The following is a 17879-nucleotide window of genomic DNA, read 5'->3' as shown; positions in this document are numbered from 1 at the left end:
CTGGTTTTTACCAGCCCGCAGACCCTCAGAGGGTACCAAAACCGCCGGCAGCCGGACACAACCGCCGGTCACACTACACGCACGTCCTAAGCGGGGTAGGGCTCGCTGTTGGGGCCACGGACTCCTTCTTCAAGGACCTCTTCTACCCGGTCTGTGGGCTTGACACTCACTATTGAAAAAAAGCAAGAAGAACCCAAACAACCTAAACCAAACCTAAAAGAAAGGCTGTTTTAAAAGCCTACCAGTCAAAAAAAAAAATTAAATGTAAAAGGAGGACTCGCCGGAAACTTCTAGAACGGTGTTTTCTTTAGATCAACTTCAGCACAGAAAAACAAAATAAAAGAGCGGAAGAATCTCAGCGGAGTAGTGTTTAGTGTTGCCTCGATGAACTCTGAATTGGAACTGAGCTTGAAACGAGAACACAGGAATCAGTCAGTTAGAACTTCTCGAGAGAAACTTGTTTAGCTTGGCCTCCGAGATAATCTGTAGTCCAGAAATTTCTACTGGTAACCTCAAGGCTGGACATGACTGGTTGGATCATGGAGCAACCCACACCACCTGCGTGTTTGTAAGGGAGGACGATTTCTGAGATTACCTTTTATGTGGTTAATGAGATGGTGTAAGCAATAATATTATGTATCTACCTATATTGATAAAATACAATATTTACCCACCTTTACAGGAGCGAAATGTGAAATGTAAACCAGACGTCAGCCGTTCTGAGAACGAACCGTTTAGGATAAAATCCGCCCCGGGAGGGAATCAAAAATGCGATCTAGCCCTTACAATACAAGTTCGATACCCTCCAAACTAACAAGGCTGAAGGGCGCGTTTTTTTTTAAGCCTAATATGACTGGATGGATCATGGAGCAACCCACACCACCTGCGTGTTTGTAAGGGAGGACGATTTCTGAGATTACCTTTTACGTGGTAAATGTGATGGTGTAAGCGATAATATTAAGTACATATCTACCTATATCGATAAAATACAATATTTAGGTACCCACCTTTACAGGAGCGAAACGTTTAACTTGCGAAACTTAAACCAGACGTCAGCCGTTCTGAGAACGAACCGTTTAGGAGAAAACCTGCCCCGGGAGGGAATCAAAAATGCGATCTAGCGCTTACAAGGCAAGTTCGATGCCCTCCAAACTAACAAGGCTGAAGGGCGCGTTTTTTTTAAGCCTAAAAAGCTAAAAACGAAAAGGTCAAAAACGATACACAAAGTCGCCTAATTTATCTGGTCTCTGGACTCTCTGGTCACCTAAATAAATCCTCGGTCGAGCAAAACACTTTATTGCCCAACGAGCTACGTCAATAGATCAAAACTCAAATCCAGATTTCTCAGACAACAATGGCCGTGCTTTGTTTCAGCTGATACGAACTGTTTCAAGGCAAAGATCCAGGATAAGAGGAAGACTGAAATCTGCCCAGGGCATAGCAGTCACAACATTGCCTTCCAGAGGTCACTGTCCCATAGCCGCAATAAGTAGGATCTAGGTTGACCTCCCAGCTGATGTGCAGGTACCGGTGTACAATAGAAGGTACACTTACCTTACAGTGTCATTGAAAAGACCTTTACTGTACTAAAGAAATTCATAAGAATAGATTTTTTCTAGAGGTTTAATCCGTTTGATAGGAGGAAAGGAAGGTTCGTTCTCACAACGCAACGGCTGGCTTTCTCCTATCCTGTCCTTTTTCTCTCTTCTATTTCGGGACGATAAGATCTTCCTTGGTAAAGGTCCTTCCATCAAACCTCTTTCGTTTTAATTATCTAGGTTGACCTCCCAGCTGATGTGCAGGTACCGGTGTACAATAGAAGGTACACTTACCTTACAGTGTCATTGAAAAGACCTTTACTTACTAAAGAAGTTCATAAGAATAGATTTTTTCTAGAGGTTTTATCCGTTTGATAGGGGGAACTGTAACTTCTAAGGTCTTATCGTCCCGAAATCGAAGAGAGAAGGAAAACAGGAGAGCCGAAAGCTAGCCGTTCCGAGAACGAACATCATTTGTTAGGTAGGTAGGTATCGGTTTAAGATAAACTTCGGTCCAACGCTAGCTTACGAAGTTTTGAATTACATTCAAAAAGGTAATCTCATCGAACTTTTCGACTAGGACCAGGAATAGCTGTTGAAAGAGTTACAGCTATCTTCGTTAGCTTGGAGCGGAGCACGTCTGCCTTGTAAGCGCTGGGTCGTGGGTTCGATTCGAGGCCGGGGCGAACTTTATTCTAAAAGGAAGGTTCGTTCTCACAACGCAACGGCTGGCTTTCTCCTATCCACCTATCCTGTCCTCTTTCTCTCTTCTACTTCGAGACGATAAGACCTCCCTTGGTAAAGGTCCTTCCATCAAACCTCTTTCGTTTTAATTTTGAAAGTTTGTTCTCGGAATGACTGGCTTTGAAAGTTCGTTCTCGGAATGACTGTCCTTCCATCAAACCTCTTTCGTTTTAATTTTGAAAGTTCGTTCTCGGAATGACTGTCCTTCCATCAAACCTCTTTCGTTTTAATTTTGAAAGTTCGTTCTCGGAATGACTGGCTTTGAAAGTTCGTTCTCGGAATGACTGTCCTTCCATCAAAAAACCTCTTTCGTTTTAATTTTGAAAGTTTATGGACAAAGATGTGTACCTACGTGGAATACGGACAAAGAGTTGTAGCCCATGCTATATCTGTGGAATATGGACAAAGATGTGTACCTACGTGGAATACGGACAAAGAGTTGTAGCCCATGCTATATCTGTGGAATATGGACAAAGATGTGTACCTACGTGGAATACGGACAAAGAGTTGTAGCCCATGCTATATCTGTGGAATATGGACAAAGATGTGTACCTACGTGGAATACGGACAAAGAGTTGTAGCCCATGCTATATCTGTGGAATATGGACAAAGATGTGTACCTACGTGGAATACGGACAAAGAGTTGTAGCCCATGCTATATCTGTGGAATATGGACAAAGATGTGTACCTACGTGGAATACGGACAAAGAGTTGTAGCCCATGCTATATCTGTGGAATATGGACAAAGATGTGTACCTACGTGGAATACGGACAAAGAGTTGTAGCCCATGCTATATCTGTGGAATATGGACAAAGATGTGTACCTACGTGGAATACGGACAAAGAGTTGTAGCCCATGCTATATCTGTGGAATATGGACAAAGATGTGTACCTACGTGGAATACGGACAAAGAGTTGTAGCCCATGCTATATCTGTGGAATATGGACAAAGATGTGTACCTACGTGGAATACGGACAAAGAGTTGTAGCCCATGCTATATCTGTGGAATATGGACAAAGATGTGTACCTACGTGGAATACGGACAAAGAGTTGTAGCCCATGCTATATCTGTGGAATATGGACAAAGATGTGTACCTACGTGGAATACGGACAAAGAGTTGTAGCCCATGCTATATCTGTGGAATATGGACAAAGATGTGTACCTACGTGGAATACGGACAAAGAGTTGTAGCCCATGCTATATCTGTGGAATATGGACAAAGATGTGTACCTACGTGGAATACGGACAAAGAGTTGTAGCCCATGCTATATCTGTGGAATATGGACAAAGATGTGTACCTACGTGGAATACGGACAAAGAGTTGTAGCCCATGCTATATCTGTGGAATATGGACAAAGATGTGTACCTACGTGGAATACGGACAAAGAGTTGTAGCCCATGCTATATCTGTGGAATATGGACAAAGATGTGTACCTACGTGGAATACGGACAAAGAGTTGTAGCCCATGCTATATCTGTGGAATATGGACAAAGATGTGTACCTACGTGGAATACGGACAAAGAGTTGTAGCCCATGCTATATCTGTGGAATATGGACAAAGATGTGTACCTACGTGGAATACGGACAAAGAGTTGTAGCCCATGCTATATCTGTGGAATATGGACAAAGATGTGTACCTACGTGGAATACGGACAAAGAGTTGTAGCCCATGCTATATCTGTGGAATATGGACAAAGATGTGTACCTACGTGGAATACGGACAAAGAGTTGTAGCCCATGCTATATCTGTGGAATATGGACAAAGATGTGTACCTACGTGGAATACGGACAAAGAGTTGTAGCCCATGCTATATCTGTGGAATATGGACAAAGATGTGTACCTACGTGGAATACGGACAAAGAGTTGTAGCCCATGCTCTATCTGTGGAATATGGACAAAGATGTGTACCTACGTGGAATACGGACAAAGAGTTGTAGCCCATGCTCTATCTGTGGAATATGGACAAAGATGTGTACCTACGTGGAATATGGACAAAGAGTTGTAGCCCATGCTATATTTGTGGAATATGGACAAAGATGTGTACCTACGTGGAATACGGACAAAGAGTTGTAGCCCATGCTATATCTGTGAAATATGGACAAAGATGTGTACCTACGTAGAATACGGACAAAGAGTTGTAGCCCATGCTATATCTGTGGAATATGGACAAAGATGTGTACCTAATAGGTACGTGGAATACGGACAAAGAGTTGTAGCCCATGCTATATCTGTGGAATATGGACAAAGATGTGTACCTACGTGGAATACGGACAAAGAGTTGTAGCCCATGCTATATTTGTGGAATATGGACAAAGATGTGTACCTACGTGGAATATGGACAAAGAGTTGTCATAGCAGTTACAGTTCCCTCTGTCAAACTTATTAAAAAAAAAAAAAAAAAAACCTTACGCCTCATATTTCTAAACCGATAAACTGACAAGGAGGGTTGGCAGAGGACTTTATGAACACATTGTATACCTAAGTAGTGTAAACTTCATTGTATGCATCATTAGTATTGTATCACGATTCTTTGTTATATGTAGGTACTGGTAGAGTTGTAGCCCATGCTCTATCTGTGGAATATGGACAAAGATAGAAATGTATATGGAATATAGTCTGTTTGACAAATGTTTTGTATGCCCATTTTCCTATGTACTATTTACCTATGTTTGTACATTATTATTTTTACCAGTGTAGTTTTGCTTTATGGTTGGGAATTGTTTGAGTTTGTTTGTTTGTTTGTTATTTTGTGCTTGCTGTGAACAGAGTGAATACAGATTGCACTCGCAATGTCAATCAAATGTCCGATTATTTAGAATTTTAGATCGATCTAAACAAGGCACCTTCAGAAATAAACATCTGAGCTCGACCCTAATATTGTTATTTGTGCAAAGACTGCAAACAGATCATATTTTGTTTGTAATTCTTAGGAAATTACTTTTCTTCCTTTTCAATTGATCTTTCTAGAAGAAAGATATTTTTTTGAAGAGGTTTGATAGAGGGAAGGAGGGAACTGATGTAACTGCTAAGGTCTTATCGTCCAGAAATCGAGAAGGAAGACAGTATAGGACGAAGCCAGCCGTTCCGAGAACGAACATTATCCGTTCAGGATGAAATTCGCCCCGGGTGGTAATCGAACCCGCGGCCTAGTGCTTACAAGGCAGTCGCGCTCCCAACCAAGCTAACTAGACTGGCAAACAATATTTTGATTCTTAGGAAACTTTCTTCTTCTTAGTTTGAGTTTTCTAGATCTAGAAGAAAGGTAGACTTTGAACTTCAGAGAAGAAAGAAGAAACATGGATAATTTAAACTTCTACGAATTAAGGTACTTGTTTTTCTTCTTCGTTCGAGTTTTCTAGAAGAAAGGAACACGTATGCTTTAGATTTAGAAATGCTAGAATGTGTTGTTATTTGTTATGGACGTTTGGTATGCCAGCTAGGGTTCAATTAAACTGCAGTGGGCGATGTAATGATTGTAATGTAAACAATCTTCTCAGGTAGTTCAGGATGAAATTCGCCCCGGGTGGTAATCGAACCCGCGGCCTAGTGCTTACAAGGCAGTCGCGCTCCCAACCAAGCTAACTAGACAGGCAAACATAATATTTTGATTCTTAGGAAACTTTCTTCTTCTTCTTCTTCTTCTTAGTTTGAGTTTTCTAGAAGAAAGGTAGACTTAATTTGAACTTCAGAGAAGAAAGAAGAAACATATGGATAATTTAAACTTCTACGAATTGAGGTAGTACTTGTTTTTCTTCTTCGTTCGAGTTTTCTAGAAGAAAGGAACACGTACCTATGCTTTAGATTTAGAAATGCTAGAATGTGTTGTTATTTAATTGTGTTGGACGTTTGGTATGCCAGCTAGGGTTCAATTAAACTACAGTGGGCGATGTAATGATTGTAATGTAAACAATCTCCTCAGATTACACATTTCACTTTCATGCTTGCTTACTCTTGTAACTGGAAGGTGTCAAATTAAACAGAACGATAGTCAGGCGAACGGCAAGTACATTGTAAAAAGCAGAATTAAAAATCGTCGGACAAAGCAGAATTAAACAACAAAGCCAGCCTAGTTAGCTTGAAGTTTAGCGCTCAAGCTTATGGCTTGTAAGGGATAAGTCGCGGGTTCGATTACCGCTCGCGGCAGATTGTATAGTACACAGATGAGGTTCGTTCTCGGAACGGCTGGTTTTCTCCTATCTTGTACTCTTCTCTTCAATTTCGGGACGATAAGACCTATGTTGTTATATTTTTAGTTCTATATGTATATATAAAAAAAGTCACCACTGCACTACAAGAATTTCTTTTCTCTCTTTTCATCGCTTTTCAGTTTGCGATAGAATGGAGCAGTTGCGAATGGGTAAAAATTATAAATAAAAGGTCGATTCCTACGTAAAAAGTTGTGAAAAATCCAAATATGAGGTCAAAACTCCGAAAAAAGAACTTTAAAAGGTCAAAAATTCAATTTTTAATTGCCGTCCTAAAGAAAAAGTTCAAAGAGTTGTGACGTCAGATTTCACGTCAACATGCGCAGAAACGCTTGCGCACAAACAAACGAAGCGGAAGTCATGAATTATGACGTCATCGCCTACCGGAGCGTATGCCGTGACGTCAAAGTTCACGATTTACCGGTATTTTTAAATCGATTTATCTCGGTATCTAGAAGTCGTAGAAGAAAAAGAAAAATTCCGTTGGTCCTCATTTTTCCTGCTCTATGACTTTAAAACATCACCCAAGTAAGCGCACCTGATCTATTGTACCTAAATTTGCCATTAGGATTAGTTATAAGAGCAGAATTAGATTAATTTCCAATAATTATGCGAATGTAAAACCGTTTTGGGTGTTGTTTTTTTTTTATACCATTTTTTTATTATTATTATTTTTTTTTTCCTTCCAATAGATTTTTTTTCAATAGGTAAGTTCGTGAGTAAGACTAAGATAGAATTGAATATTCTGCTGCTGGTAACTGGAATATGAAAAACTTTCACTGGATGATTCATAAAGTGGCGAAAGTAACTCCAATATAGTCAATAATAACAAAGTCTCAGTCAATGACACTTTGAAGGTTCGAAGAATATGGTGACTCGTGTATTGATATTTACAGGAGTAAAAAAATAAAAATAAAATCAGTGACCGAGTGGGTATCACACTAGGCTTACCAAATAATTGACCGAACGAAGTGAAGGTCTACGTTTTAACTCGACCATTTTGCATTTGGTTTAGATGTTTGTACAATATTTTGTTTATTTGTTTGAATGTATGTTCCGCTATAACTCGCGATTGCCTGGTCCGATTTTGATGAAATTTGGTACATACCTACATAATTTGTTCCTTGAATCAAGGCACGTCGCTGATTGAAATTTTGGGGTCCCAGAAGTGAGCGGGGCCAGAACTGAGGGGGAGTTTATGTTCTGCACGTTTCAGAGTCCAATAGGTGACTCATTCATAACTCATAAAGTCATAAAACATTGTATGCTTTCTACAAAAAACATTCCCCAATTCTTGGTAAATCAATTGTTTTTTAAAAAGGATCAACCATTCTTTAAATCGTTTGAGTGATTGCAAATAAAACCTGTTCTCTGTCCTTTTTATTACGTATTTCTTTTGTTCTAATTCAATACATGTGAATTATGTAGTATTCATTCGTACCTTCTTCTCAGCTTGGGCAAAAGCATCTGAGTGAGGTCTACAGTTCACGGAACTACTAGTAACTTTGTAATAATGAAGTAAAAACACCATTGAATAAATAACACCATCAAACCTCTTTCGTTTTAATTTTGAAAGTTCGTTCTCGGAATGACTGGCTTAATTTTGAAAGTTCGTTCTCGGAATGACTGGCTCTCTCCTATCTTGTTTTTCTCCGATTTCGGGGCGAGGAGAGGTGACTCAAAAAAAAACTAGCTAAAAACCCTTGAACGAAAACATGGATAAGCCAGCCTGAGACTGGCACGTTGGATAAATCCATGGCCAGACCTTGAAACACATTAGATATTAGCGTGCATAATATTCGAACGAGGAGAGGTGACTCAAAAAAAAACTAGCTAAAAACCCTTGAACGAAAACATGGATAAGCCAGCCTGAGACTGGCACGTTGGATAAAACCATGGCCAGACCTTGAAACACATTAGATATTAGCGTGCATAATATTCGAGACCAGAGCGGTTCCCAACCGAATGATCTTCGAGACCAGAGCGGTTCTCAACCTAAACTACAGCTAAGTAGGTACACCTATTTTGTACCAAATACAAGTTCATTGTCTGGCTGGGGGACGTTAAACAGGGAGTAGACCAGCTTAGCCTGGCTGGGGGACTTTAAACAGGGAGTATACCAGCCTGAATTTCCTTTGCTAAAGAAATACCTAGCAAAGGTTGAATGCGAAGGGCGGAACCTGCTGGGGGACGTTAAACAGGGAGTAGACCAGCTTAGCCTGGCTGGGGGACTTTAAACAGGGAGTATACCAGCCTGAATTTCCCTTGCTAAAGAAATACCAAAGATTCAGTGCGAAGGGCATCCACTCGTAAAATTTGAAGCCAAAACTAAATGTCAGCCCAAAACAATCATCACAGTTAGGCTTGATAGAGAGGCTGACGAAAAACGCCGACCCCCGTCTATACACGGGAAAAGGCGAAGAAAAAGTAGAACCTGCATCGGTTGTGTAGTGGTCAAGACGCTCGCCTGGTAATCAGGAGGGAGTGAGTTCGATCCCGGCCGAGGCATGGAATTTTATCCTCATTTATATGAGAATTTGACCACATAATAATGGAGCTCTACGGGTTAGGTGGTAGAGAACGCCTCATGCGTTAACCTCGCCTAGTGATTACTTACCCTAGTCCTAAAATGGTTCCCTACAAATGAGATTATTTTTCATGGTAGCCTGGAAATTTTCTCTCACCTTGCCAATTAGTTGCCCGGGGTTCATTTTCTGTTCCATCAATATACAAGCGAGTCCTACATTATCACTGGAGACTAGGCGGTTCGTATTGTTCATAGAGGTAGGATGAACGGCAAACCAATTGATAACACCTAGTGGTCTGTCCTCAGCCGAGATGAACTGGAGTTGTACCATGCCCTTGTCTACATCGTGCTCGTAACTGTGGAAAAACAAAAAGAGAGAAACATCGTAACTGTGGAAAACCGATTGTAGATTTATAGTTACCTAGTTAGGCAGTAGAGAGTTTATGATAAATGTAGGTAATGTACAATACATTGGTTGGTACGCTGTAGGTACTGCCGAACCCCATACTATCAGCCGGGTTTTAGTAGAAACTGTAGTAGGTATTCTAGCGCAAGTTTTAGTAAAAACTAGTCTTATTGTGACTTTAATCAAAACTTAATGTTGAAGGTCCATCCATTCCGAGAAGTTTTCAGGATTTCTGGGTTTACAATCCCAAAATGAAGGAGGACGCCCAAGATCGAGAAAAGTGGAGAACGTCGTGTTGAAACCTGTCCTAGGACAGATCTACATCTATATATATAGGCTCCTAACTTCGAAACCTATTAGGGCTATTAGTGTTATTAGGTAGGTACTTTGGTACTTATTACTCCATGTTCCCTACATAAAAGTTATCTCTGCTTTACAAGAAGGCGAGAGACTAATAAACAGTTAAACTTACAGACAAATCTGACTGTACGTACATAGGTATTAAGTACCAATACATAAAGTACCTACCTGGATACTATTTAGCTGTAAGTACTAGCATTTACTATTTATTCTCGGTCTCGGCAGCTTACTCTCTTTATGACTATTATAGTTACCTTGAGTTTTTTTTTTTTTTTTACTTTCTATTACCTACTACAGTATTTTTTGTAGTATTTAGAAATTAGAAAGTTCACTTGAAATGTTTAACAACTTGTGTGGGTGTTGGGAGTCTAATGTACCGACTCATCCAATGTAGGTACATACTTGTAGATCTTTTATCTTGTATGGATTTAACGTCACTGGATTTTATCCTTAACAGATAAGGTTCGTTCTCGGAACGGCTGCTGGCTCACTCCTATCCTGTCTTCCTTCTCTCTTTGATTTCGGAACGATAAGACGCAGCTACAACTCCTCTATCAAACTCTGTTCAAAAGACAGCTGTTGTCGCTACTAGAGATATTATACGGAACAGAGAAAGTAGGCATTTTCAGGTAGGTACTTGTAGAGGAAAAACTACAAATGATGGAAGAATACCTAAGAGAGCAATTATGTATATTACCAGTATCTTCCAGGCTTAACATCTCCATCCTACAATTCCTATTTAAAATTCTAAACAATAAAATAGATTGCATTGAGCTTACTAATTGCATATCCTACCGAGTTCCGACGCTTCGTACTAGAAATTCTAATACAACAACTTACTTCAGTACACCTATTTCAACCTTTGCTGATCTATCCCCCGTTTTCAAAGCTAAAAATCTTTATAATCAGTACTACAGTCGCCTTGATCTTCATGTCCCCTTTGTACAATTCTCAAAAATGTTGGATCAACTTTTTCCCCTAAGATAGATTATCATAGAATTTATTATAAACTAGTTTAGATAGGTTATTGTATTTTTTGTTCACTTTGTATCATACTACATTTGTAAATTGTGCCTAATGTTTTAAAACCGCATAATAAACAATAAATTAAATTAAATTAAATTTGACAATACCACTTTGACGGTTGGGGATTTTTTCTCATTGATATCAGAGTGCTCACCATTAATCCCGATTAAGGTACCTATATAAAACTGCCGTTGTCCGGGTCCGAACAGGCGACCTCTAGACTGTGAGCCACCCAGTAAACGCAAGAGTACCAGTAGAAATTTCAGGACAATAACCCGACCCGATACACTTTCACATCTTGTTGCAATCTACATACATACAATACGACCTCTAACGTACAATAACATTCAACGTTCTCTGTATGCATCTACACATTCACTACCTGGTGTTTGGCTCTTTAACACAACAATTAACAGTTAACTAACTTTGGTCTTGGTTTGGGTCTAGAACTATACTCATCTCCGCTGCTGTTGATGTTATCAATAATATTTTAGACCAAAATTAAAACACACGGATATCCTTTGATTAAATTACACTGCGCTATGAGGCAGCTTCCTGCAGGAGTTCTGGGCCGCTATGGAATATAATATAGCTATATGTATAACAGTATAGCTATCAGGAGATAAACAGCGATTGTAGATTTATAGTTACCTAGTTAGGCAGTAGAGAGTTTATGATAAATGTAGGTAATGTACAATACATTGGTTGGTACGCTGTACTGCCGAACCCCATACTATCAGCCGGGTTTTAGTAGAAACTGTAGTAGTATTCTCTATTCTAGCGTAGTTTTAGTAAAAACTAGTCTTATGGTGACTTTAATCAAAACTTAATCATGTTGAAGGTCCATCCATTCCCAGAAGTTTTCAGGAATTCTGGGTTTACAATCCCATGTTGAAATTTGCATTGGATCACTTAATAATTGATCAAAAAGTCAACATGCGATTTACAGTGCTGTTTCTTGCATCAATCAACATACTTAACGTTAACATGATATGAAGACCGATCATCAATAATGTGCTAAGTGCCAAAAATTTAAAATTTGAGTAAGGTACGGATTCACGTACTATGTACCAGTGAACATACTCTGTAAAACGCGCTAAGCTCCACAACGTTCCAAAAAAAAATAAAAAAATCCCGATAGAAGGGGCTAGTGGTATGTGCCCTTGGTAAACCCAATCTACATACATACAATACGACCTCTAACGTACAATAACATTCAACGTTCTCTGTATGCATCTACACATTCACTACCTGGTGTTTGGCTCTTTAACACAACAATTAACAGTTAACTAACTTTGGTCTTGGTTTGGGTCTTGATGTGTATTTGAAGGTAGGTTTTTTAAGACGGTATGGTCCAGAAAATAGCGAAGCTATACTAGCTTTTAAGAGGTTTGATAGAGGGAACTGTAACTGCTAAGGTCTTATCGTCCCGAAAGCGAAGAGAGAAGGAAGACAGGATAGGATAAAGCCAGCCGTTCCGAGAACGAATCCTATCTGTTTAGGATAAAATCCGGTTCGGGCGGGAATCGAACCCACGACTCAGATCTATACAAAAGTAGACGCGCTATCGTCCAAGATCTGATGAAGAGTAACGACCGAAAAAGCGAATGGTCCAGCCTCTCTGGCTGTTGCCTGTGGTTACTTTACTCCCAAACTTTTCGTAGAATCACTACTGTAATATCTTAAAACCTACGACGCACGACGTTGTAAAACCAGAGTCCTCTTACCCGCAGAGTATATAACCGCACACTTACACGTAAAATCCCAAATGGAAGGAACTATCACCGACTAATTGAATTTCGCCAATTCCTAATGATTCTGAGAAGTGCTCCTGTCTCTCGCTGGATCGGTTGCATACAGGATTTATAGCCCTACCTATCGACTGGTAGGTATATTCCATAGATTAGTCAATCAGCCTCCGGCATGATAATAAAAACAGTCGTACCCAGACACCCAAGTAAAATAGAAAGTAAGCTATCAATACCGAGAATAATCAACCAAAGAGTTATATTGGGTGTTCTAGAGGTGTCTCAGACTGAGATACATCACGGAGGCTTACGTTAAGCTAGTCCAGGGATAGAAGTAGGCTTGGAGACTGTTCGGGAACAGTTTTCGAGCATGCTAAGCGGGTTCTCCGAATATGCTCAGAAAGTTAACAAACATTTCAATATGAACCTCTTAATCTGGGCCTGATTTTTTGGTTCTGCTTCTCTTAACCTTAGTAGATAGACTGTTTTTTAGGTACATTTGATGAGGCAGGGCATTTTATGAGGCTACCTTGAAGCTTTGGTTCTTTTGTTAAGCTCTCTCTGTTCCATGTCAAAACTTGAAACACAAAACAATAGTCTAACGGTTAGACTCTAACCAAAAAGGAAAACCAGGAACCTAAAGCTTGGTCTGTAACCAAGGCCAACCTGGTTTTCCGTTCGCAAAAGGAAAATTGAAGTTTTGCACGCGGTCGCGGTTAAACACAATAGGTAGGTAACCACTATGTTTTTGTCTCTTTAACTATAATCGCATGCCTCCAATAGAGAGGTACCTACATCCTATAATGATCAGGCATACCTAAGTAGGCACTAAGTATTGTTTTTCATAGTAATAGTTTCAACCTTGGGAATGTAATCCTGTAGCCTCCTTGCTCCCAAGTCTCCAATGAATAGGTATTACCTACCTTGTACCTATAATACATCGGTAGGTAGGTATTCTGGTACCTAGATAGAAATCGGTACCTAAAGGATCGTTCCCACTTGTCGTCCGGAAAAAGTCGTGTCGCGTGTAGTGGGAACACTCTCCTTTAAATTGCAATACCTATACGAGGACATTTTGTGTCGTTCTAACTTCCAGTACCACCATGACAGGGGAAGCACAGTGACATCTAAATGTCACACTCTCATTAAAATGAGACAATTTTCGACATCTCCCTCAGGAAGTATAGCTAGATTCGGCAGTGTGGATTTGGCATGCCATTGAATAATTCTAGTCTATATTTGTTTATAATAATTCTATTGTGTCTACCTATATTTGTTTATTTCGTTCCAGATGGTTGGAAGGGTCAGAGATGGGAGATGGGTTAGGGTCGTTAGGGTCTAGGTAGGAAGGTCCTTCCCGTGATCATCGTCCATCGATTGACATTAGAGCTGGTCAATTAGTCGATTGGTCAATGTTTACCATACAAGACATATTATGGGGTAACCAATGTAAGGCCAGCCACTCACTATCAGGTGGACCTGACAGGTACACCGGATCCGGTCCGCCTGTTAGGTCTACCTGATAGTGTGTGTGCTCATCAGGTATCAGGTAGACCTTTTCAGCCGTACGTGTCAGGTCTACCTGAGTGGATGATGGCCTGACCATGCTACAGGCATTAAAGTAGGTACGAGTATTTGGCATTCCGATTTCTATATCTATGCTCATACCCTAGACCAGGCTTGTCCAACCCGCGGCCCGCGAGCTCATTTTTGCGGCCCGCGAAGGCCCGCCTAAATATTTGAACGAAAATGGGAAATAACAGTAAATATACTAAATAAAATAATTAATGCATGAAAAATTTCAAATTTATAAAAATTATCCCAGTTTAGGTACCTACCTTACAAATTTCATAGTTAGTTTCTAATTCTAGGTACATCGACAAGAAAAATCTATGTATGTTGTCAAAGCAGTGTGGACGGATCAGTCGACATCGATCGATGGCCGGTCGACTATGTGTGGACACCCCTATTTTATAGGTAGCAGGTAGGTAGGCTGTCAGGATAGGCTTGTAGTTAGGCTGTCAACCTAAAATCTAGGTAGGTAGGCCGTCAGGATAGGCTTGTAGTTAGGCTGTCAACCTAGAACCTAGGTAGGTAGGCTGTCAGGATAGGCTTGTAGTTAGGCTGTCAACCTAGAACCTAGGTAGGCTGTCAACCTAGAACCTAGGTAGGTAGGCTGTCAACCTATAGGTAGCTATATTGTGGTGGATTTCACGCTACGCTGAATTGGATGCTCTCTCAGTGAAGCGGATCAGAACGCCGACGTCATTGCAATAGAATTCGACCCAAACCAACCTCGGTAGATACCTACCAGAATTACCACAAATACAATTTCATTGCTGATTCCTAATATCTAGGTACCTATTATGTATCTAGGATTAAGAACCAAGAAGCAAGAAGCTACCTAAAAAGGAATAGTTATTTTGAGAAGCTGTGGAAAAAATCGGTAACTTAACTGAAGACAACCCCGATTGAGGAGGTGAAGAGGTAAATCTATGTTGTCGAGGTAGTGTACGGTTTCAGTCGACATCGGTCGTTGACTATGTGTGGACACACCTTTTAAGAGTTTTAAGGCTTTTAAATTCGGTGAAGTCGCGGATCAGAACGCCGACGTCATTGCAATAGAATTCGACCCAAACCAACCTCGGTAGATACCTACCAGAATTACCACAAATACAATTTGATAGCTGATTCCTAGTATCTAGGTACCTATTATGTATCTAGGATTAAGAAGCAAGAAGCTACCTAAAAAGGAATAGTTATTTTGAGAAGCTGTAGAAAAAAATCGGCAACTTAACTGAAGACAATCCCGATTGAGGCCTTGGAATCCAGCGAAATGTCAAGAATAAAGCTGTATCCACACATAGTCGTTAGTCGACGCCCGATCGACGAGGTGAAGAGGTGAGTCTATATGTTGTCGAGGCAGTGTACGGTTTCAGACGACATCGTTCGACGGCGTTGACTACGTGTGGACACAACTTTTAAGAGTTTTAAGGCTTTTAAAATTCCGTGAAGTCAAAAATATCTAGGAACATAGGGCTTAAATGGCCGATGGCCCTACGTGCAAGTACCATTGTACCTAGTTCGGTGAGACAGATAAAAAAGTAGGTACCTCTCAAAAATAAATGGGTAAAAGGAAGGAAAATTAAATTAAAAAAAAAAAACTGACCATCGAAAATTTTGTCGGAAAAAAATCCAAAACCAAAATCCAACAAAAAAGAAGACGAAAAAAAGTTATTCACTCACAGTTCGGTGTTGGCCATCTTCTCCAGGAACTTCTTCCAGGCACCGGGGTTGTCGATCCGGGTGATGGGCGAATCCTGCACGCACATCACACTGGCCGCCAAACACAGGCCGACGGCCGCCAAAACCATGGGAGATCCCAAGACGCGAACCATTTTTGTCGGAAACTTCTAGAACGGTGTTTTCTTTAGATCAACTTCAGCACAGAAAAACAAAATAAAAGAGCGGAAGAATCTCAGCGGAGTAGTGTTTAGTGTTGCCTCGATGAACTCTGAATTGGAACTGAGCTTGAAACGAGAACACAGGAATCAGTCAGTTAGAACTTCTCGAGAGAAACTTGTTTAGCTTGGCCTCCGAGATAATCTGTAGTCCAGAAATTTCTACTGGTAACCTCAAGGCTGGACATGACTGGATAAGTAACTCCAATATAGTCAATAATAACAAAGTCTCAGTCAATGACACTTTGAAGGTTCGAAGAATATGGTGACTCGTGTATTGATATATTTACAGGAGTAAAAAAAAAATAAAAAAATCAAGGACCGACTGGGTATCACACTAGGCTTAACAAATAATTGACCGAACGAAGTGAAGGTCTACGTTTTAACTCGACCATTTTGCATTTGGTTTAGATGTTTGATGTTTGTACAGTATTTTGTTTATTTGTTTGAATGTATGTTCCGCTATAACTCGCGATTGCCAGGTCCGATTTTGATGGAATTTGGTACATATGTTCCTTGAATCAAGGCACGTCGCTGATTGAAATTTGGGGTCCCAGAAGTGAGCGGGGCCAGAACTGAGGGGGATTTTATGTTCTGCACGTTTCAGAGTCCAATAGGTGACTCATTCATAACATCATAACTCATAAAGTCATAAAACATTGTATGCTTTCTACAAAAAATATTCCCCAATTCTTGGTAAGTCAATTGTTTTTTAAAAAAAAAGATCAACCATTCTTTAAATCGTTTGAGTGATTGCAAATAAAACCTGTTCTCTGTCCTTTTTATTACGTATTGCTTTTGTTCTAATTCAATACATGTGCATCATGTATTCATTCGTACCTTTTTCTCAGCTTGGGCAAAAGAATCTGAGTGAGGTCTACAGTTCACGGAACTACTAGTAACTTTGTAATAATAAAGTAAAAACACCATTGAATAAATAACGACTTTATCCTAAACATTTATGGTTTGTTCTCGGAAGTCCTCTTTCTATGCTGTCCTCTTTCAGTAGTTCCAGTTCCCTCTACCATTTTTTAAAGAGAAAAAATGTATGAGCACTTATAAATAAATGCTTAATAAATGTAGAATAAAATGGTTCTTCGTTTTTCCTGCTTTTAAAGGCAATACTTTTTTGAGGTGGAAAATAGGTCCAAAACTCCCGTTATTTTATTATTCTTTTCTCTCGAGTGAAGTTTCTACATTAATCAACCAAGACTCTACTACGTAGTCAGTGTTTACATACCTGTGTTACATTACCACTAACAGGATCTCTATACTCAGCAGTTTCCTCTGGTACTTTGATATATCGATGTACATAGTCCAGTTTACCTACTACCTCCTCTTGACGATTTTCAAACAGCTCCTGAAACGATACAAAATCTGCATTAGGACGTACAAATTTTCCATGATCTAGTCATAAACGAAGATAATCATGATGATGGTTTTGCTGTGATCTGCAACCAGCCACAGACTGACAGCCGCTTTATTTGAACATATTTAAATAGGTAAATGTTTCTCTCATGACGAGATAAATTAATCAGAGTTAGAATGAATTTATCTCTTTGTAGAGATCAAATGGTTCAGTGAACAGCAGAAATTACTCTGAAAAAGTGCCCTCATTTGAAAGGTATTTTACTTGTGTTAAAGCATACTTGCATTAATGCTTGTCACAAATGTTGTTCTTTATTGAATACAGCTAAACTTTATTGACTTGGCGGGACGGAACACTGCCACGCTCCTTAATAAATTTTATGACGTGACTTGACGTGACTTTCTGGTGTTCTCGTGTTGACCCAGCACCTAAATAGGAAGTATTGTGTCTCTTCTCGCCCATCTGATGAGAGGCATACTACGGGATGGGCA

The 17879-nt window shown here is 39.9% G+C and overlaps 3 protein-coding genes across 3 annotated transcripts in view; all 3 read right to left on the bottom strand.

The window, feature by feature from the left end:
- LOC103508562 (transforming growth factor-beta-induced protein ig-h3-like) overlaps window positions 1–16144 on the bottom strand; it is a 78928-nt gene extending 62784 nt beyond the window's left edge. Inside the window, exon 1 of the mRNA XM_026823132.1 lies at window positions 15805–16144. Within this exon, the coding sequence (XP_026678933.1) occupies window positions 15805–15956 (152 nt within the window). The 5' untranslated portion in view covers window positions 15957–16144. The remainder of the gene's footprint in view (window positions 1–15804) is intronic.
- LOC103508550 (neutral ceramidase-like) overlaps window positions 1–17879 on the bottom strand; it is a 45253-nt gene that overhangs the window by 16043 nt on the left and 11331 nt on the right. The gene's annotated exons all lie outside the window — the stretch shown is intronic.
- The window catches only part of LOC103508561 (neutral ceramidase-like), an 18038-nt gene continuing 16130 nt past the window's right edge, over window positions 15972–17879 (bottom strand). Inside the window, 2 exon segments of the mRNA XM_026823131.1 lie at window positions 15972–16088; window positions 17260–17379. Of these exon segments, the coding sequence (XP_026678932.1) occupies window positions 15972–16088; window positions 17260–17379 (237 nt within the window).

Source organism: Diaphorina citri, unplaced genomic scaffold, assembly GCF_000475195.1.
Source record: "Diaphorina citri unplaced genomic scaffold, Diaci psyllid genome assembly version 1.1 scaffold409, whole genome shotgun sequence".
Classification (NCBI taxonomy): Eukaryota; Metazoa; Arthropoda; class Insecta; order Hemiptera; family Psyllidae; genus Diaphorina; species Diaphorina citri.
Note: the sequence above shows the minus strand (reverse complement) of the source record. Positions and strands in the feature narration are given on the sequence as shown.